The sequence below is a fragment of the Narcine bancroftii genome, chromosome 10, assembly GCF_036971445.1.
Source record: "Narcine bancroftii isolate sNarBan1 chromosome 10, sNarBan1.hap1, whole genome shotgun sequence".
Lineage (NCBI taxonomy): Eukaryota > Metazoa > Chordata > Chondrichthyes > Torpediniformes > Narcinidae > Narcine > Narcine bancroftii.
The window spans coordinates 7,199,893-7,223,403 of record NC_091478.1 but is presented as its reverse complement, the minus strand read 5'-3'; the positions used below and the strand labels follow the sequence as shown (position 1 = coordinate 7,223,403).

Genomic DNA, 23,511 nt, shown 5'->3' with positions numbered 1-23,511 from the left:
TTTGTCTCAGCAGGAGTCAAATTGACCATTATATTTTAATTGGAGATTGTTTAGTAAGATTTGAAAATGCAAATTGTGATTTAATCAAACTGATTTATAATTAGAGATAGCAAGTACATCGATTTTTGTGGGAGCTTTATGGCAATATCCAAGTTATAAATCCATTTTAAATATATTTGACAAAAAAATATCACACTGGTTTTAAATCTGATACTTTAAAACTGATGAGGTTCATTTGAATGCTCTATTCATTCTAAGTCTGTCAAAAACCTGTTCATGGTAAATAGGTTTTTGTGCATCTAGGGAGCTAACTGCATGCATACAGAATGATTTTATGCTGCTCTCATACATATTTTTATATGGACCTTCAGAGCATAAGTTCATGGATGAGAGCAGCAAATGATGACTGGAAATTCAGATTAATGTATTTTCTTTGGAGTAGTGACAGAATAGAGTTAAACATATTTTACCTTCTTGTCATAAGACCTTGAACATTTTATGTAGAACAAATTGCATTTAAAAAAAAATTTGGTAGCATCTTCTCATCAACCTTTCTCTTGCTTGATTAAATTTTGATATTAATGTCAGATTGTTAAATAGCAAGCTTCTTTCACCATTTTTGTTTAGTGTTTGATGAGACTGACATGGCTAGAATTTGTCTATTTATTTGATGTCATCTTTGTGTTGCAAGTCGTTTGCTTCTTCGCCTTGCATTTATTTTTTCATTCATATTATTCAGATATGGTTTTGTAAAGGGAAGGCCATGCCTCACAAATCTAATTGAATTTTTTTGAGGAGGTAACAAAAGAAATTGATGAGGGTAGGGCGGTAGATGTGGTCTACATGAAAGTTGGCAAGATATTTTACAAGGTCCCCCGTGAGATACTCATCCAGAAGTCATGAGGCATGGGATCAGTGGAACCTTAGCTGTGTAGATTTTTTAAAAATTGGCTTGTCGGAAAAAAGCATAGAGTGACTAGTGGAATGCCACAAGTATCTAATCTGGGCTCCCTGCATTTTGTGATTTTTATAAATGGCCTGGATGAAAAGGCAAAAGGATGGGTCAAAATGTTTGCAGATGACACGAAGGTTGGATGGAGCCGAAGGTTGTTGAAGGGGACAAGACGATACAGACAGGAATCAGAGTGGGGCAGAAAAGTGGCAGATGGATAAGTGAGGTGATGCAATTTGGAAGGACAAACCAGAAGGATGAGTATAGGGTTAATGCCTGGTTACTTAAGAGTGTGGATGAACAGAGGGATCTTGGGGTCCAGATCCATTCACCCCATCAAGGACACTGCACAGGTTGATAGGATAGTTAAGAAGGACTGTGGGATGCTGAGCTTCATTAATAAGAAGATTGAATTCAGGAGTATAGAGGTCATGTAACTCTACAAATCTCTGGTAAGATGGCACTTAGACTATTGTGTTTAATTCTGGTCAACTCATTATAGAAAGCTATGGAGAGGGTACAGGGGAGTTTGACCAGGATATTGCCTGGATTGGAAAACAAGTCATATGAATCAAGGTTAGCAGAGCTTGGACTTTTCTCTTTGGAGCATTGAAGGATGAGAGAAGACTTAATAAAGGTCTACAAGATTATGAGAGGCATAGGGAGTGTGGACAGCCAGCACCTGTTTCTCAGGTCAGGATCAACAAACACCAGAGAATATCTGTACAAAGTTAGGGGAAGAAAGCTTAAGGGAGACATCAGGAGTAAGTTTTTTTTTACACAGAGAATTGTGGACACCTGGAACATCTTGCCTGGGATGGTGGTGGAGGCTAAAACTTTGTAGGGCATTTGAGAGACTCTTAGACAGACACATCGATGAAAGAAGGTTATGGGGTTATTACTTTTTTTAACATTGATGACTGAAAAGCCTATACTGTGCTGTATTGTTCTATTAGTGAAATCTTTACCTTGTTTCACAAATAACTGAACATTTAAATATTCTGAAGCATATTGTTAATTTTTGTTTTGATTTTAAAAGTTATTTCAAATCCTATGCATTATGCAGTATATACAAAAAACCCACATTATCTTGAAACATGAAAGATCCAAGTTCCTTTTCCAGATTTCAAGCAACGTGTTTCTTTACAACATCTTACTATTTCTTCGTACCCTGTGGACAGATCAATGATTTGTGAGTAGGATTTAACAATACTCCAGTCATCAACCTACCTGATGGAGAATAGAAGCAGAAAACAACTGACTGACTTTCAAACAACTAATTATATACATATACGGGGGGGGGGGGGGGTGGGTGGGTGGGGTATGTGTGTGTGTGTGTGTGTGGTCACCATATATTCAACTATTCAGGCCCCAAGCGATGAAAGAATTTGGGTACTTTGTCAGGCTACCAATGCTAATAATCCAGAGATATTATCTTTAAATCCTATCATGGCATTAGAAAAGTCAAATTAAGTTAATTAAATGAATATGGAATAAAACTTCTTTATCATTTCTCAGCAACAATTATGACAAATACACATTTGGTTCTTGTATATCCTCTGGGGAAGAAAAACTATTTACCTGATCTAAACTATGTATAAACCAAGACTCTCACAAATATTCAATCTCTCAGTTACATTAAGCCACTATGATAAAATATCATTAAAATTAAAACTGACCATGTACCTTTGATTATAGCATCAGATTTGGACAAAACAGAGGCAAACTATTAAATCCTGCCATGTTATCCTTCCTGAGATTTGGAATGTCATGCTAAAATTGGAAGAATTGTCTTGCATTGATAAAACAACAGCCTGTTCAGTAATTTTCACAGAAACATTATTCCAGTGGAGGAAGTTTCAACAACTTCTGTTTCAATTCCTCCCATTTTCTTCAAATGCAAGTTGTGGCCATGGCCTAGTCTACTATGGCCTAGTCTGCTATGGCTCTGCTTCCCTTCTTGATAGCTATGTGGAATAGTCGGTTTACCAAACCTATTCTGGTACCACTCCTCTGGTGGATATCATTGATTTTATTCCAATAATATAGTGTGCCCAGGGATATGCAACAGTTCCTTTCCCAAGAACTGTCTGTGAAGTAAGTTTTGTTCATTAACAATAAAGCCCAAAACAGTAGTATTAATATGAAACATTTGGCCTCGACTGACTTCAGGGACTGATTGCAAAGAGTAGACAAGGGAAGGTGTTATTAAATGTCACAGATTACAAACTACTCCAGACAATGATTTTGTGTACAACTATACTACTTTTTTTTGATCAAAATTAGTCAAAATAACTCAAAGATTCACAACATAGAAAAAAAAAACTAATTAACTCTTTAGTTACTTAATTCCTACTGCGAGATTCACAGTTTGCAAAACCCATTAATTACGATTTGATATTGTGATCAGAGTCTGATGTGGTGAGTTTCTCTTCTCGTCAAAGATTCGAGATCTGCAATTGTTGGTCTCTAGAATTATTGCTGTTGATCAGAGGTTGAGACATCATTTTATCCTGTTCCTTGTAAACTTCCCAGATGTTGCTTTAATTTCATAGCTAATTATATAACTAGATGTCAATTCCTTTTCAATATATGTACCTGCTTTATTAATTCTTTCAAAATTTCTACTCGTTCTCACAATCATCTTAAGCCATGAGGTCTGCAATTATCAGAGTTTATAGTTGTATTGGACTGTACCTGGTACACAGTGACTAGAAACTATGCTTCTTGATGTCAGGCATAGTGGGGATGTACCCAGCAGTGTATTGTCATCTTAGGTTGAAAATTACTGCAACTGTGCTCCAACAATGATATTAGTCAGCTGTCCAAATGCCCTGACTTCATGCCATTCTGTCAGCTTCAAGATGACCAAATCCTACTTGATGTTTCCAATTTTCCTAATTAACTTTTTCACTGTCTACAGTTTGTTTGCCCCCTTTGATCTCAGATCAGTCTGACTAATTAATTATGCTATTGTCTCTTAAACTTAAAACATTGTCTTTGAACAGTATTATAAAATTCAATTCATTTTCCAGAATATATAAGAGGATAAGAAATAAGATCAGGAGTTGCCATGTATTTTGGAATCAGAATTTATTGTCATGAACAAGTCACGAAATTCGTTGCTTTGCGCCAGCGTCACAGTGCAAACATTCTTAAAAACCACCGTGCAACAATAAATTTAAAAAATAGTGCACAAAAAGTAAGGCAGTGTCTTTGGTTCATTGATTTTTCAAGAATCTGAAGAAACTGTCCTAGTGCCACTCAGTGCTTGTCTTTAGGGTTCTGTATCTTTTTTCCTGATGGTAGCAGAGTGAAGAGGGCATGGTCTGGGTGATGGGGATCCTTGAGGATAGAGGCTCATGTAGATGTCCTCAATGGAGTGAAGTCTGATGCCTGATGTCACAGGCCGAGTTAACAACCCTCTGGAGTATATTCTTGTTCTGAGAGTTGGCGCCTCCCTACCAGGCAGTGATGCAACCAGCCAGAATGCTCTCCACGTGACACATACAGAAGGTTTGGAGAGTCTTGTGGCATACCGAATCTCCTCAAATTCTTCAAAGTATAGCTGCTGGCGGGCCTTCTTTGTGATTGCATCAACATGGATGCTCCAGGACAGATCCTCTGAGATGTTGACACCCAAGAATTTGAAGTTCTTGTCCTTTTCCACTGCTGAGCCCTCGATGAGGACTGGGTCGGATTCTCCTGACTTCCTCCTTGGTTTTGCTGTCATTTCACCATTCACCATTCAACGAGCTGTCATTACACCATTCAACAAGCTGATATATCTCCCTCCTATATGCTTCCTCATTTCCATTTGTGATTCTGCCAACACTGGGGTGTCATTGGCAAACGTAGATAGCATTGGAATAATGCCTGGCCGCACTGTCATTGATGTATAATGAGTAGAGCAATGGGCTAAGCATGCATCCTTGGGGTGTGCATGTGTGGATAATCTGAGGAGGAGACACAGTCTCCAATTTGTACTGACTGGGTCAAGAATCCAGTTGCAGAGGTGGGGTACAGAGGCCTAGAGTTTGTAGCTTCTTGACCATCATTGAGAGAATAATTATATTGAAGGCCAAGCTGTAGCTGATGAAGAGCAGCCCTTGTGTATGTTACTGTTTTCGAGGTGATCCAGAGCTGAGTGGAGAGCCAGCTGTAGAGTGATTGTGACAATAGGTGAATTGCAGCGGGTTTGCTTAGGTACGTGTTAATTCCAGCAACCAGCCTCTCAAAGCATTTCATCACAGTGGAAGTTAGTGCTACTGGACTGTAGTTGTTGAGGCAGCTCTGACTGCCGCAATGAGAGGTTGAAAATGTCTATGAACACTTCAGCTGGTTGTTAGGCGCTGATTTTCAGTACCTTCCAGGTATGCTCGTCAGTGCCTGACGCCTTGCGATGGTTCACCCTCTTAAATGTTGTTATGACATTGCACTCCAAGACAGATATCACAGGGTCCTCAGCCTTTCCAGGGATTCTAGTAGGCACTATTTGGTTCTTCCTCTCAAAGTGGGCATAGAATGTGTTCAGTTCATCGAAGCATCACAGACATCAAAAGTGCTCACCCTTGCTTTGTTGGGTGTAGTGGCCTGCACTCCATTTCATAGTAATGATTACAATATTAAAAATTACTGATTGTATTTACTAAAATATTCTGATTGACTGGATTAGCAACTTCTATTAAAATGACAGAAATTTTAGAAATGATACTGCTTTTAATCAGCAACTGCAGGCACCAGATCATTAATAATTAGTACATAAAATGTGATCATGTAGATTTTACACCTGCTTTTATTGCATGTCATCTTAAAAATGGATTTGCCTCATGTTCTGGTAAGTGGATTAGACAAAAAGAAATGATGGTTCGTAATTGAAAATAGTGCTAAAATGATATAAATGTGTAAATTTGCAAATATATTCCAGTACATTTTCTAAAATGAGCTCACCCAAAGTAATTTATTTTGCATATTTTGTTCTGTTAGTTTGATATATATTTTCACATGTTCATGGGTATATTTAGGCCATAAAACGTAGTGTTATGTCGCAGACCAGCAGCAACAGAAATTCACCAAGACAGTTTTATTTTTAAAGCAATATATTTATTAATAACTACTAATAATATAACACATAGTTAACCTCAACTATGAGCAAATGTACCTGTATGTGTGTGTGTGTGTGTGTGTGTTACCAAAACCATTACAGCTTGGGCACAATTCTGGAAAGTCGATTCAAAGTGCAGTCTTAGAAATCCTGTGTTGAAACTCAGACTTTTAAACTGATGGTCAGAAGTAATTACGAAGGAGGTGAGAGATTGAGTGATCAAACTGCCAAAAACTCACAAATCCTGTTGAGTTGCACCAGAGGAATGTCCTTTCATATGAATGGTTGTCACAACTCCCCTTTTTCTTGTGTAAGGGAAACGAAACGTGACTTCCACAATGCTTCCAAAACCCAGGTATGGGTCAGTCTTAATGACCATTACAATGGTCACGATCCAATACAGCAATTCTCCTGCTTCCTTTACTCAGGTATGGGTCATTCAAAATGACAATTCCCCTGACAAGGAGAATCAGCAGAAATGTCCATTTCCACACAAAATCATCCCACCTCTGTGCCTATCAAACAGCTGGCTGATCAATACTGAAACCTATTTTTTGTGTCCCAATCACATAACTCATAATCAAATGACCCTCACCATCTGTTTTTCCTGAATAAACAACCATTGTTCTTGGTTCTTCAGCCAGAGCATCAACTTGTGCTTATAGCCAGTGCCACTCTGTCAGTGAATGTTGCGAAAACTGATCACTTCCAGCCTACACCAATCCCCGAAGTGAATCAGGAGCTTTTAATAATAGAAAATAGGTAATTTGGCCCATTGACTCTGCTCTGCCATTTGAAACATGGCTGATTAATTTTTTTTTCTCTCAACTCCATTTTCTTGAATTGTAACCTTTGATCATTTTACTACTCAAGAACATTGTTCAACAAATTCTACAGATTCACTATCTTCTGACTGAAGAAATTTATCCTCATCTTTGTTCTAGAAGAACATCCCTTTATTCTGAGGCTAGTCCTAGCCTTTCCCACTATTGGAACCAATATCTTCACATCCATTCTTTTCAGGCCTTGGAATGTTGTCCTCTGGACCCTCTCCAACACCATCACAACCCTCCTTGAATATAGAGCCCAAATCTATTTGCATTGCTCTGAATGTGTTCTGACCATTGCCTTTTAAAGCCTCAGCATTACATCTTTTATATTCTAGTCCTTTCAAAAGGAATGCTAACATTGCATTTTCCTTCCTTACTACCAACTCAACCTGCAAGTTGACCTTTATGAAATCCTGCATTAGGATTCCCATCCCATTAGAAATAGTCTACTTCTTTATTCCTCCTCCCAAAGCGCATGATCATATATTTCCCTCCACAGTACTCCATCAGCTACTTCTTTACCCATTCTTCCAACCATGCTAAGTACCTTTCAAGATTAACTGCCCCTCCAGTTACCTTTGCACCATCTGCAAACCTAAGAATTTGTTATAGAAGTCATTAACATATAACATGAAAAGTAGCAGACCCAACACTGAACCCTGTGCAACATCACTACTTATGGCAGCCAACCAGAAAAGGTCCCCTTTGTTCCCACTCTTTATCTTCTGCTGGTCAGCTAATCTTCTATCTATGTTGCTGGCTTTCCAAAAATACCTTGTCCTCCTATCTTCTTTTGTAGCTTCACGTGCTGCATCTTTTCCATGGCCTTCTGAAAATCCAAATAAACAACATCCATATCCTGCTTGTTCCTTCCTCAAAGAATTCCAACAGATTTGTCAGGTCAAATTTCCCTTGATGGAAACTGTGCTGATTTGTGCTTATTTTATAATGTGCTTTTTTTTTATCACGTGCTTTTAAAGTACCTCAAAATCTGATCCTTAATAATAGACACAATCTTACCAATCACTGAAGTCAGAATATTTGGCCTGTAAATTTCTTGTGTTTTCCTGTTCTTCCTTCTTAAATAGTGGAGTGACATTGTGATTTTTTGGTCATCTGGAACCATTCAGGAAGAAGGTACAGAGCCTAAAAATAAACACCTCTAAGTTTAAGAACAGTTCATTTCCAATGGCTATCCAACTCTTGAACCTTTTGTTCGAATACTAATCATGGACTGACTGCACTATTGCAAATCTTTTAGCACTTTGATTACTTTGTATATTTATTATCCATCTCATGAATTTCAATTCAATTAGTTTACGATTTATAGCTTTTTTTTTATATAAGTACCAGTTCAGCTTCAGAAAGAAAGAAATTCAGGCACATGTACATTGTGCAATGTGTGGAACAAACTCATTATCACCATTCCTGGGGTGTCGTCCATCAGATGAAATCCACCTTCAGCTCCCAAGTAGCTTCTCCTTAGTAATACTGTAGTGACTACACTCATTTCTGCCTTCTGACTTAAATTTCTGGCAGTTTCTGGTGACTTCCACACCGAAGAATGATGTAAGATACGATTCACTTCATCTGTCATTTCTTTGTTCCTCATAACCACTTCTCCACCGTTATTTTCCAGTGGTTCAATGTCTGCTTTTGCCTCTCTTCTAATCTTCATGTACCTGGGGGGGGAAAAAGTTTGGTATCTTTATACTTCATCTTTCCTGCCCTTATTGCTTTTTAAATTCTCTTGTTTTTTTAAAAGAGCCCAAATGCTCTAGCTTCCCACTAATTTTTACAAACTTGTATGCACTCTCCTTTATTTTATGCTGTCTTTGAATGTGAATGTCTTTGTCAGGCATGGTTGCTTCATCCTCCCTTTAGAAACGCTTCTTTAGGATGAAATAATTCTGCATCTTCCAAATTGCTCCTCTAATATCTCTACTATTCGTGTTCTCCCATCATCTCTGCTGGGTCCCCTTTCAATCAACTTTGCCCAGCTTCTTTCTCATATCTTTGTGGTCAACTGTAATTCTGATATATGGAATTTTAGCTTCTTCATTTCAAACTGCAGAGTGAATTATATTCTGATCACTGCCTCCTAAGGGCTCCTTCATAAGGTCCCTAATCAGATCTAGTTCATTTCACACCACCAAATTCTACATTCTACAATTCCTTCTCTTTGGATTCATTGCTAACTTGATTTTCCCAGTCAAACTGCTTTAATGACATTCCCATGAAAATTAACATTGCCTTTCCTATGAGTCTTCTCTATGTTTTGTTGTAATTTGTATCCCACTTACCTTGTTGCAAAGATTTGATGTAACTTTTTTTTCCAATAAAGTCGCCCCACCCCCTCTGCCCAACCTGTCTGTCTTTTTGTTAGAATGTGTATCCTTAGATATTTAGCTCCCAGCTGACTTTCTTTCACCCATGACTCTGTTAAATCCACAATGATGTACATTACAATTTCTAAGTCTGCTTTAAGCTCATTCACTTTGTTTAATGCAGTTTGTCTTCAGTGCAGTATTCGCGTTTGGCTCTATGTTGTCTGAGGTTAATTTTTTTAATTATTTTTTTAAACATCCTGTCCTTTTTCCTCTGGATTTCTCCTGTGTTTTTCTTTCCTTTAGATTTATCCATACTTTTACAATCTGATGAACCTGCCCCTTTACTATTTAGTTCAAAGCCCTATATACAGCCTTATTTATGCAATTTGCCATGACCCTGGTCCCAACTCGATTCAGATGGAGCTTGTCTCATTGGAACACTGCCCTTCTTCCCTGATACTGGTGCTAATGCCCGACAAATTCATATAAACTACTCCTATATCTATCTTTAAACCATGCATTTAATTTCCTAATCTTATGAACCCTGTGCAAATTACTACCGTCATGGTTCTGTTTATTAATCCCTAGCTGCTCAATTTCCCTCAGCAGTACCTCTACCCTATTTCTACCTGTGTCATTGGTAGCAACATGGACCTCAACAAATGGATATTTTCCTTCCCTCTAATTCCTTCTGGTGGTCAGATGATGTGTCCCTCAGGGTCACCAGGGAGGCAACACAGCATTCAGTACTCTTAATCCATTCTACAGAATTACTCAGACATGCTTCTTCTCTCCCCCACTCTTGAATGGTTCCCATGATTGGATTGCTCATCCCCCTCCTACTGTCCCCACTCTTGCCCACACAGGGCGCAAGAATCTTCGACCACTTGGCCTGCCTCAATAGCAAAACATGGCTTCTTGTCCCTGACCGCTGACTCAATTTGAAGTAGTTAATCAAATGGGTGTGACTGATTCCTGAAAAGCAGTGTTCAGGTAACTCTTCTTCTCCCTGATGTGGCATGTGTTTAAAGGTTTGATTCTAGTCATCAACTTTGAGCCTGACTCCCTCAATCACTCATCACTGGCTGCAGATGTATTCACCTGGAACCAAAGAGGATCAACCGGTACCATATCATACATCTACAGCACATTATCTTATCCTACTTTATATAATTAGGTGTAATTTCGTATGTTTTATTTATTAACTAAATTTTGCACTGAATAAGCCATTTTTATAACTACTGTATACTATTAGATCTGATATTTTTCTGCACTACAGCTTATCGATTTGTCAAGCATCTCATCTGAATGATAAAGGTTTTTACAAATAACATGAAATAACTTTTTGTCATTTATACATTTTAGTAGATGTTTTCTCTTTCTATAGGTTGAATGAGTTTGCTGTTTTGTAAAGGGATCCCTGATTTTGGGTTAATCTTGAGAGTAAAATTATGAGCCTCTGTTGTAACAATACGTTAGGGAATATGACAGATCCTTTCAATTTTTTTTATTGAAATCAAACTGCTTATGAGAAAATAAGCAGCAGGTCTCTGTCCTACATGGGAATATTGGATGAGCCTTGACTTTAGATTTGCACTACCGATTTGGTTTTTGAATCACATTGTGTTAATGCAGATCTTATTCATTAGAATCAAGACATTTTGCAGTGTGACTAAAAAAGATACTTCCATGTAAAAATGCCATTAATGGTACATTGCATGATGCTTAATGAATTTTTGTTATCAGAAAATAACATTAGATTTTTCATTTTATTTCAGGGAAACTTTGTTGCTTGCATGACTGCCATCCTAAGGCAGATGGAAGATTATCATTATGCCCATTTAATCAAGACATATGGGAATATGCGATCAGATGTTGTGGTGAGTGGAAATTACATCCTTCACATATTTGTTCACTTGGTTTTCAGTCAAGGTTCATGAATGACTAACAGGTGTACAGAAGTATTTGAAATACATTTGTGCCAAGATGCAGTATTGTGAATGTGCTTCAACATGGAATGCATCTCAAATTTATTTTGGAAAATAAATCTTTCTTATATTTCGGGAACCATGGATTGGTTGATCTTGTCAGATACCATAAGATGCTGTGGCATGAATGTTGTCATCAATCCTTCATTCTTCCTATACACCATGCATCTCATGGCATTTGGAATCTCCTTGACTTTTCTATGTTTTATTTCTAACATGTCAGGTCCTATAATTTTATCTTTCTCTTACCTTTTGAACTTCCCAAGCAGCACTATCTATCTTATTTGCTCATTAATTGTCACTCATTTAATCTCTAATTATTTATATACTCTCCCTTATCCATTTGCTGGCCATAAATAGAAATAAGTTATTGGCTTCCTTGCAATAATTTTATTCCCCTCCCCTTCCCCACTGCACAACTGATAGTGCATTGACCAGAAAGCCAAAGTTATTGTTGTTGTATCATGAAGACATGAGGACAGATTCTTCCATTACTTCACACTTGCTGGATGCTTACCCTCATGACCCCAGTATTGTCCTCTGCTAGAAGCCTGGCTTCTTAAACGTTTGTGTGGCCTGCCAAACCTTGAGGCTATGTCAGCAGAGGAAGCCAGCAGGATCTGAGGACCATAATGGTGCTCATTGATGTCCTGCCCTCACATAATCTTATAATGATCAAGACCATTAAAATGTTTGTGAACATTTTTGACATTCATAAGCAATTAGTAATGCTCTGGTCTTAAAAACATGCCCAGAAATGAAAGTACCTATTATCCTGTCATCCTGTTGGACTTGCTGGGTATCAGCACAGGAGCAACCAAAGAAAGTGAAGATGGAATGGAAAGCTTTGATTTATGCCAAAAATCAGCACTTCTGCAAGGATACACAGTGTCTGCAGACTTTCGTGTTTTACTCCTTTGATACACACTGTGTTGCTCTGGCATTAGACCAGAGATCTGTCTGATTGTTTTATTGATTCAGCCTCTTCAATGAAAAACATGTTCATCACATGTTTTTGCTTCGTAAAGCATGAAGAGTTTATCTATTTCAAAATTATCTGAAGTAAAGTTCCAAGTCACAAGTGCAAGTAATGGAATAAAAATGTTCTATTGATAAAGTTGTCAAAACAATATTGATGTGGTCTTAGTGATTATCTACATCACAAACTGCACAATCCTATTTCAGCTCAGTTAAAATTCTGGGCAAATATATCAAATCCATCTTTGGTCTTTTTGGGCAATAAAACAAATCGAAATGTATACAAAGAAGGCAGTCTGTAGATTTTTTAAATTGCAAAATATGAAAAATTTCTTTAAACTTTTAAAAATGTTTTAGAAACTTAAATTAGATGAAGAATAATATTTTAAATATTACTTGAAAAGCATTTTGATCAGTAAATGAGTCCAGTAGCTAGACCTTATAATGAGAAGATTATATTATCTTCCTTTAAAGTAGTTCTTAAAATTGGGTAGCATGATCAGTGTAGTGGTTCGCACAATGCTGTTACAGCATGTCTGTGTGGGTTTTCCCCAGGGTCTCTGGTTTCCTCCCAACGTTCAAAACGTACCGGGATGTTGGTCAATTGGGTGCAATTGGGCATCACGGGCTTGTGGGTTCGTGTGTCTAAATTTTTTAAAAATTAAATTAAAACTTAAAACTTCAAATTTACTTGAAGGAAAATATTAGTTTTCTTTCAGTTTTCCTGTAAAATATCTTATCAGTTGTAGAATACCTTTAACTGCTTAATGGAAAGCTTTGTTTATACCCTGCTTCAGGACTTCCTGATGGAGACTTTCATCATGTTCAAAGATCTCATTGGAAAGAATGTCTATCTTGTTGACTGGATTATAATGAATATGATGCAGAATAAGTAAGTATTAAAGACAACTATTGAGCTTTTGTCATGTTTAATTGTAAATAGTACTTTGCAGAAACCACAAATGAATGTAACAAATCAGAATCTCAAAAGTTTATCAAAAGAATTTCAATAATTGTTTTACAGCAGCTGATTTTGGAAATCCTAGATCATGGATTGCAAGAAAATAATAACGTTTGAATTCTTAAAACATATATAAATGAAATAGAGTAAATTATTCCAGAGTATTTATTTTATATATTTACATAGGTATGTGATTATTATATGCTGTATGAGAAATCTATGAAATGAAAATGTGTGCTGTTATGAGCCCAAAACCCAGCAGCGATAGCAATTCACTGAGGCAAATGGTTACATAAACAAAAGTTCCTTTTAATTGGTGGTGAGTGCTGCCACGAATGGGGGTGGGGGGGGGGGGGTGGGGGGTGAGGGCTGCTGCGATCAATGTGTATAGATATTGTACACAATAATGAAACCTCGATCAAGTTAATCAGTGACACTAAAAGACCCAGTTAAATCATCTTGCAGATCAAGGAAGACATAACAGAACTTCAAGGGACATATGAATTTTTACATTCATTGAAGAAGGTTTTTCCATGTCAGGTAAAGATTTCTTACCTGGTGAAGAACTTGCACAAAACCAAGATAAATGGAAATGGACACATTTGTTTCTGCAGATCAATTTTTTTGCACTCATCTCAGGCAGCAAAATGTGAATTATCCAAATGACTATGTAACCTGATTGCTTAAGGATTTAAACAAGCAAGTAACATAGTCAAAACCTATAGACAGGCCAGCAATATTGAGAACTTAAAGCACGAGGAAATAAGTTTAGCAAAGAGAATTGTGCACTTTCAAAAAGGAACATTGGAAATAGGAGCAGGAGAAGGCTTAAAGGGAAAGATAGCTTGCCCCACGATTCATCATTATAATCTTTCTCAAGGGCATTGTCTCCACTTTCTCTAAATTGATTATTCTGGAAATGGAAATGAATCAAATCTCTGTTTTAAGTGAACTCAACTGAGCCTTCACAGACCTCGAGTGGAGAGTTCCAAAGAAAGAAGCAGAAAAGATTGTAAGTAGCTGGAAATTCAGGATCTTGAACAGCCTAAATGAAAGTTTTCTGAAATGTGATAACTCCATATAAATTTGATTTATCCCATGAAGAAGTGACTACATAGTGAGCATTGAATGCAATACATTCAATTGGAAGTAGTATAAATTATTCATTGATTCACCTGCATATTTTTTGAGTCTCTGCATGGTGGTAAAAGGTGATGTTGCAAGTCCTGTGATGGAATGGCAAGGTGCTGTGAGAAGGATAGTGGGTGATAGTCAAGGTGGATACAGAATCACTGAGGGAATGGCCTTCGGAATGCTGAAAGATAGGGGAAAAGAAGTTGTTCCTTATACTAGCATTATGTTGGTTGGAAGTTGCAGAGGATGACTTTAGAGGCTGGTGACAAAGTGAGGGAAAGAACAGCTTGATCATTGCTTTGGTTAAAAGTAAATTGGCAGATGGAATAGACGTCGTCGAGAGTCTCTTGAATTATGATGGAATTGAAACCCAGCTTAAAGACATCATATTATTCCATTCCATTTTCTCTGTTTCTTCAGCTCTTTCGATGGAAGCTGTAGTGTTCTGCATTTCATAGTTCTAGCACTTTTTTCTATTTCTCTCATTCATCATCTTCTGTTTGGATCTCCTTCAAGCAAATTATCTACAAAACCTTACCAAACTTTCTCAGCCTGCACAGCCACCTTTACATCCAGTCTTCTCAGTCCTCTACCTGGACATTCCCTTTCTTCTGTCTATCATTTTCCTTTCTCTGCAGTTTAAAACTGACAAGTGTCTGATCATTTCTCTGTGTTGATGTAAACCTAAAAATGTTATCCCATTCTATTGATTCTTTCTAAGTAGTGGAGAATTCCAACATTTTCTCTTTTTTTATATATACAAAGTTCTATTACGTGTCGTTTTCATTCCTGTTCCTGAATTATGTGTTTTTCTCCTGTTAAATAATTTCAAATAATTACCTGGTAATCACATACTTATTCCTCCTTTGGATAATTATTTTCCTATTCAGTTGAGTGTATCACCCTTTTATATCATCTTTTCTTTAGAAACATCACATATTTATTCTTCTATCTAATGGTATATTTCAAGAATTTTGTGGCATTTGTACATTGTACTTACTGTATATGGCAATTACTGAAATTTCAGAAACATTCATCATCTATTAAAAATTAATGATTTTGCAGGCAGCAAAGCTGAGGCGCACCTCTATTGACTATCAAAGTTTGCTGGGGTATTTCTGTCTTTGATTCTGTCAATGAGAATTAACTTAATGTTAATGTTGGCGAGCAGGCCTAGTGGATGTAAGTGATTTGTTATGAACTGAAAGATTGACAACAATATTTAGAAATATTTGTTTCGACTCAAACGAGAAATATATTAGAAAAGTCAAACCCAGAGTCTGCTCCTCTGACAATATGATAAAAAAAAATTTTAAACTCATGCTCTGATTTCTCCAGCATGGAGTCAGGCTGTTTAACCCAAATTGTCCATGCTAACCAAGTTGCCAATCTGAGCTAGTCCCATGAGTTATTTTTTGCATCCTTTCCAGCTGAATGACATCAAGGCCAACCATAACTGTACACAACATTCGCAATAACTACATGCAACAATTCAAATGTGCAAGACATTAGTAAGGACATCCCATCTCCTCACCTCCAATAATGGCAAGTGTGTTAAATGCCTTCTTATTGGCACCATGTCAATCTGTGTCATCACATCAGGGTGCTATGTATCTGTACCTCCAGGACTGTATATGAAACCCTCCGTGGTCCTACCATGTCTAGCCTTGGTTTGACTTGCCACAAAACAATCCGTTGCACTTATCTGAATTAAACTCCATCTCCCACTCCTCAGCCAGTGAACCCAGTTGATTAAGATCCTGGTATTGTCTTGGATAACCTTCTTCACTGTCTATTATGCCACCAATTTCCTGATAAAATTCTCGATTATGGACTTGGGGCCCAAAATGCTGACTGCCTATTATTTCCATGCATGCTGCATGACCTGCTGAATTCCTTCAGCATTTTTGTGTATTATGCCACTAATATTAGTATCATTCATAAACTTTTTAACAATATCACCTACATTCTGATCCACATCTTTAATATGTTACAAACAGCTGTGGATCTAGCACCAATCCCTGTGGCACCTCCAATCTGAATAATAACCCTCCACTTCCCCTCTCTGACCCCTACCTCCAAGTCAGTTTTGTATCCAGTTGGCCAGCCCACACTGGATCCAAAGTAATCTAACTTTCCAGACCAAACATCATGTGATACCCGTAGATAGCATCTACTTCCGTGTCCGTAACAATTATTTTGGTTTCTTCCAAAGAACGATGTGCCTTCTCCATCTTCTGTTATTCAGTCTGTTCTGGTCTCCACGACCTCACAATCCTGCCCTTCTCACCATTCATCTCTTCTTTCTACAAAACTTGAAAATTGTGTACTTTCAACTTTTCCCAATTCTGTTGAAAAGTCATTGACATGAAATGTTAAATATTTTCCCTTTTATCCTGATTTTCTGGCTATTTGCAACATTTTCTGTTTTTACTTGATGTATCCGGCATCTACAATATTCTGTTTATCTGCTATTGACATTTGTTTTGCCTATTTGTAATCTTCATTTTTGAAATGTACCAATTTTCCAACCATTATATTTGCTTCATGGCCTGCTTAAATATTACAATTAAATTCTAGATTATTAAAAGTTTGAATAGGGGAGATCATACTCGAAAATAGTGTCAAATCCACTCATAGCTGGGTCATTCCACTGAGCTGCTGACCACTGAACATCAATTTGGAAAAGCCACCTGCTGGAATCATACCAGGTTAACTTGATGCAAGTACAATAAGCCCATTGAAATCAATATGATAAGTTGATTATAGGAAGAAAGATTAATCAGGGTTTTCAAATTTAAGGTGGTCTCAATGTTTTAATTGTTTTAAAACTGCACGTAGTTTTGTTACTCTTTTAAATTTTAATTTTTGAGCATCAGGTCATGAGTAAGTATGTAGGTTGTGAACATCAAAGACATTCACAAACATTCACTTGAAACAGCAGGTACGACAGCCAATGAGTTGTCAACAATGTTCTTGTCACTGCAGCTGGCTACATGTTGGGCGACGCTACAGAGCTTAGGCCCATAGGAACTAAAAGCACAGTTACCAATGCTAAATAAATAAGATTTGAGGATATTTGAGACAATCATTGAATCTACCTTTTGCTTTACATAATGTTAATGTTGGCGAGCAGGCCTAGTGGATGTAAATGATTTGTTATGAACTGAAAGATTGACAACAATATTTAGAAATATTTGTTTCGACTCAAACGAGAAATATATTAGAAAAGTCAAACCCAGAGTCTGCTCCTCTGACAATATGATAAAAAAATTTTGAAAGTAAGTAAGAGGCTAGATTTTATTGGAAGCTTTAGGCATTTAGACAACACCAAGACTGGAACTGCCTACGTATTACTGTTAAAGGTTGGATTCCTATGCTCATTGACAGAATCAAAGACAGAAATACCCCAGAAAACTTTGATAGTCAATAGAGGTGCGCCTCAGCTTTGCTGCCTGCAAAATCATTAATTTTTAATATATGATGAATGTTTCTGAAATTTCAGTAATCGCAAAACTATTCCAGTATTGCACAAATAAATGCTAAAGATAGGAGGTTATTAATTTCACTAAAATGCAAGTTAAGAGGGTTTAGGTTATTACTAATGTTTCATTGTTTTTTTTCCCCATAGACTTATTCTCCTGATGCCTGCTTCTTTTACGTTCATTGGCTATTTTAAATAAGGTGTTGCTCGCAAAGCCAGCTTTTATTATCTGCTCATAATTGTCCTTCAAAAGGTATTAATTAAGTCCTGCTGGTGTTTCTCTTCAGCTATCTTTGATATTTGGCAAACAGACAAGTCATTTTTCATATGAAATGAGAACACTTCATTATAACATAATAATAGACACTTTAAAGGCTATGTTTTGTTATCTGCAAAACCTCTTTTGATATGGGCTGTGCTGTAGTTATTCAGCTGTATCTGACAATTACCGGTAGTTCATGCATTTGATATATGTATTACCTTATCATTTGTAGTATCAGCATTAAACAGCTACATTAATTGTTTTGTAGTCATAAAAATGATATTATGCTGTAACGACTGAATGGCAACCTGAAATGGCGATGTTCAGTGTCATACCCCCATTAGATATAATGGGCTGCTTTTCGAAAACACAAAGTTGAATTCCTTGGTGAAGAACTTGTACGTGTAGATTTTGAGTGAATTGGTTTTTGGTAGGGATTAATATGCTAGTTTTACATCAAATATTAAACTAACTGACATTTTCAATCCATGTTGCAGTTTAATGTTTCCCTGTTCTGTTTTTGATCTTGCATATCACAAGCCTTTCTCTGTCTCACGTCACATCTGCCATGTTGTTCCCAAGAGCTGCATCTGTGAATTAATTTTTAACAAAGCAGCTGCTCTGTTCGTAAGCTTTATACACACGAAACTCATTGCAAAAGATAGTTGCACAGTAGTTTCATTAGAATTGCCAGTGAACCCTCCACATTCAAAGGTTTCAGTAATTTACTCTATTTCACAGAGAAGGCTTTACTTAAAACTTTCTGCATGGCAAGCACAATTCTGGAGTTAAAGTACTGTATTCGCAAATTTGAAATATACACCTGAAGCTCTTTAAAAATAGATTAAACAAAAGCACTTAAATTTATAGTATCTATTAATTTATCTTCAGTTTGTCCAAAGATGTCCCATTTTAAAGTTTGATAACTGTTACAGATGAAGTTCCTTTTATTCTATTATAATTTTTCCAGTCTGTAGCAGTTCTTTAGTGAGTCTGTACCCTCATTTGGCAGAATAAGTGTAATGGTTTTCACTTCAAAATATTGCCTATGAATAACATGTTAAATGCATAACTATCTGTCAAACCCAATCCATTCTTGTATACTTCCTCCTGTTCATGTAGTCCAGCAAATCAGCTTTGGTCACTAAACTAAAATGGGGAATAACAAAGAAAGTGTGACTGCAATGTAACTAAAACTGATGTAAAGCCCCTTCAGGATCATATTCGCTCTTAAAATAAGTTATCATAGAATAAGTTACCTTCTGATCTTGTGTGTTCTTTAATGATGCAGCCAATTAACCTACCAACACCTTCTATTTTGGAAACCAGAGCACCTGGAGAAAATCCACGTAGGTCATGGGGAGAACGTAAAACTCCTTATAGACAGTGCTGGATTCAAACCCAGGTCATTGGCACTGTAATACAGTTCTGTTGCAGTAACTGTACCACTCTTGGAAAGTGAAGCTTATAAAATTCAAAGGACATCATTTACTGAAGGGAGGATCGTAGGGATTAATATACATGGCTACAATGGAAGGATAGAATTTCTGATGTCTTGTGCAGAAATTTACAAAATGGCGCACTGGCTTGGTGGGCCAGATAGTCTATTCCTGCTCCTGTTTCATATATTATTTTCTAATTGTAATAGCTGAATCTCAAGTGAATGTGGTATGAAGGAAAAACTGACTAATTTGGTTCCCTCGAGCAAAGATTTGCATCCATCAATAATTTTCATCATGTCTTAAACAACATCAACAAACAACAAAGGGAAGCTTTTTCAGCATTAAAATATTTAATTCTCACCCAAAAAAATGCTGCCTGCCATCGTTCACCAGCACCTTCCCACCAAGGTCCCCGTTCCTGCCGGGAGCCCAAGATCCCCACTGCTGCTGGGAGCCCAAGATCCCCACTGCCGCTGGGAGCCCAAGGTCCACACTGTGGCCAGGAGCCCAAAGTACCTGCTACTGCCGGCAGCCCGAGATCCCTGGTCAGTTCAGCTTCGAAAAAAAATTTTGGATAAATGAAGATTTCTTATTTGTTTCAGATATCCTCATTTATCTGAAATTTTGAAAAATCTTTAGATAAATGAGGATTTTGGAAAATCTGATTTTGGATCATTCGAGTTACACTATATAAAAGCAAAAGATGGCTCTACAATTATGGTAAAAGGAAAAATAATGCAAAGATGGTCAGAATACATCAAAGATCTATATGATGACAAAGACCGAGAGAACAACTTTGATGTAGGCAACTGCAATGAAAGAAGTAGAGCATGCTATGAAGAAAATGCAAAATTGGAAATCATCAGGACCAGGTAACATTCCGGTTGAACTGTATGAAGTGCTGTAAGATTTTGGTTTAGAGTAATTGGAAATCATATTGAATAGAATATATAACAGTGGCAAAGTACCAGAAGATCTTTTAAAGACAGTTTTCATTGCACTGCTAAAGAAACCAGGTGCAACAGAGTGTGGACAACACAAAACAATTAGTTTAATGAATCTCCTCACAAAAACTCAAGTTAGAATCATCCTGCTCAGAATAAGAAACAAAATTAAACCAGAGATCAATGAAGAACAGTGTGGCTTTGTCGAAGGCAAGGGAACACCATTTATATTCTCAGGAATATTATCGATAAGTCAATAGAAGTACTTCTGTTTCATTTGTGACGAATTATATCTTATTTTATTATTGTATATACATATGGTTTTGAAGGAGCTAGATTGTGGGTGTAGTGTTGGTCACAAACAAACACAAACACTTCACAAAACAGATCTCATTTAAAATGCCAGAGCTCTGATCAAGCCAGACAGTCCAGGCTCTGAGTGCCTTTCCAAAAACTTTGAAGAATGCCTATAGAGACTTCACAAGTAGGTGTTAATTGGACATGCTGTGGAGTAATGGATTATTGTTTTGAAAGCAACAGATGAACGGACTTCGAAGGTTGGGTCCACTGCTGAAATCTCACTTAGTAAGGTCTCACTTAGTAAGGTCTCACTTAGTAAGGTCTCACTTAGTAAGGTCTCACTTAGTAAGGTCTCACTTAGTAAGGGATTGCTTAAGGTGGGATGTGATGGGAAGGGAAGGGAGAGAATCACTGCTCTAGACCCAATTGTTACTGAAATATTTTGCTTTGAGAAAACGTCATTGGCCCATTTCCTTTGGAATTCTGAAACCATGCACATAACGAGTCAATTAGGTATGATTAAAACTTTAAGCAATCCATTATTAATCACAGAGCACCCTAACCCTAACCCTAACCCTATGGCATAGGAAATACTTAAAGTGGTATGTGAGTGGAAAGAAAAAAGGTTGAGAACCACTGCTCTAAACCTAATTGTAGATTTGTATCCCATCAAAGTCTGTATTTGTCATTTTAGTCATTCCTGTCTTTTATTCCATCAGAAATGGCCACTTTTATTGTTGAATGTCTCCAGCCAATTCTTTACAGTGACTTTTTTAAAAACATGGCAGAACATTGACTTCTGGGGTATCCAAAGAGATCCATGCAGGACCAATAGAATATTTTGAAAGTGATTCATGGCCAGATTGGTTGGTGAGAAGTTCAGAGCATTGTTCACTTCTTTCACTATTGACTCTTTATGGTTTCTGAAATTCGTTGATGATCTAGTCATTTTGCATTTTGAGCAATCGAGGACCAGAGATTCCATGAGTCAGTTTGGATTTAAAATTTTTCAAGGACACTTTGAGAATCTCCTTCCAACTTTTTCTCTGTCCTTGCTGTTTCAGTAGTCTGTTATTGGGCATGTGGGAAATATGTCCCTTTCATTAGAACATGATTAATATTGCTCGCTGTCCATGATGAAAAGCATCTGTGAGTTCAGGGAACTTACTCCTCAAAGGACATGACCTTGGGGTCTGGTTTAAAGTCTTTGTGAATACCTTATGCCCGTGCATTTTGTCATCAACATACCTTTGATGAGAGACTCCTGAGATGTGGAAAGTGCTTTATGTTTCTGGGTTCTTAGTACAGATTTTAATGCAGTGGTCTTAGGTATTGTGCAACAGGGTCTGGTTGTTAGGGAGCTGTTTGTTCCAGATATTTAGTGAAAGGACCATCCTAGGTGGAATAATTCTCAATTAACTTGCAACTTGCTTTTCACATTTTTACATACACTAATGTTGTACAGTTATGCCTTTTGTAGTTTAATTATTGGATTGTAACAGAGAGCAGCTGGTGGGGTGCTGAAGTAACAGGAAGATTAACAAATGGATTGGATGGATGCAGCTAACAAGTGCTGTGGAATGATGAAATGTCATGTATGAAATAATCGAATTTTCAATTGATTTAGCTCCATTGCAGTCAGGGGCTCAGCAATTGGGCAATCTAGTGATCATGAACACTGACTGCTCCACGAGAATTAGATGTGCATGTCCCAGCTACTGATCTCCTGCTACTTCCAGTTGTGCATTGCATCATCTTGCAAGAGGTAGGGAGGGAGGGATCTTCACGTCTGAGCATAAGTGGTGTGGCTACTCTGGTTGAAAAACTAGTGGTATACACAAAGTATGATGTCGTGAAGTTTCCAGCTGTTTGGTTTCCTGTGGAGTTTTGAAATGTATGACTGCTGCTTTACTTAATTTGTTGATGGGTGATTGATCAGGGGAATTGTGGCTTATCAATTCATAGCACTTTATGGAGGAATTTAAAGACTGTGATTTTAGTTCTTGTAGATTGTGTCTCTAAACAATTTAGATTGTTTAGCTATTAAGTTACTAACTGTTTGCAGTTGGAGTAGAAAAATTTTCTCAAATTAATTTGATAATAGAATTTTGAGGTAAATAATGTGTTTGTATTAACTCGCAAAGTAAAACCACTGTATCTTTGTCCTGCAATTGAAGGATTTCATCCTATTAAAAGAATGTGTGAAATGAAATGTGCATCCAAGTTCCATGAAGATGTAATTACAAGATATAAATCTATGAATTATATGATAAATGAAATTATTTTTAACAAAGCACAATATGATACTATTGAACAGTAAATATTGATTGGTAAACCTTTCTGATTTACTCCGTAATATTTTCTGTTAGTTTTTTATTGTATTCCTCCCATTACTGGATGATGTACCAGTTTCATAGTTATTGGAGATTGAACATTTGTTCAAGGTTGTCTTTGGGGATGGAAATTTAATATTTCACCTGAAAATGGATATGGTTATGTAAAGTCAGTTAATAAGCTTGATGCTTCATGTATCTCAAACCTGCTAATATTGACAAATGAAAAACATTTTGAATAAAACAATTTGGGCATTCGAGTTAACGTAGGTTTATTGTCAAGCTGTCCTGCTCACAATAGATGATGTGCTATCTTGCAAAACTGATTGTTGGATTTAGAAAGGAAGGGAGTATCCATACCTACAGAGTGCAAGAGCCAACAGCATGATCCCTGGTTTATTTAATGCTCCAGTTGACCCGAAACAAGTGTCAGGCTTCACTGCAGTAGCATCTTACATGACCTCATTCC

At 37.1% G+C, this 23,511-nt stretch overlaps 1 protein-coding gene across 6 annotated transcripts in view; it reads left to right on the top strand.

Annotated features, from left to right (window-relative positions):
- dock1 (dedicator of cytokinesis 1) overlaps positions 1-23,511 on the top strand; it is a 354,235-nt gene that overhangs the window by 201,856 nt on the left and 128,868 nt on the right. For 5 of the 6 annotated variants that reach the window (XM_069899676.1, XM_069899674.1, XM_069899675.1 and 2 more), the window contains exons 28-29: positions 10,995-11,096; positions 12,980-13,074. In XM_069899676.1, the coding sequence (XP_069755777.1) occupies positions 10,995-11,096; positions 12,980-13,074 (197 nt within the window). Of the gene's footprint in view, positions 1-10,994; positions 11,097-12,979; positions 13,075-17,908; positions 18,509-23,511 lie in introns of those variants that run through there. The other variant, XM_069899679.1, reaches the window with a different exon arrangement.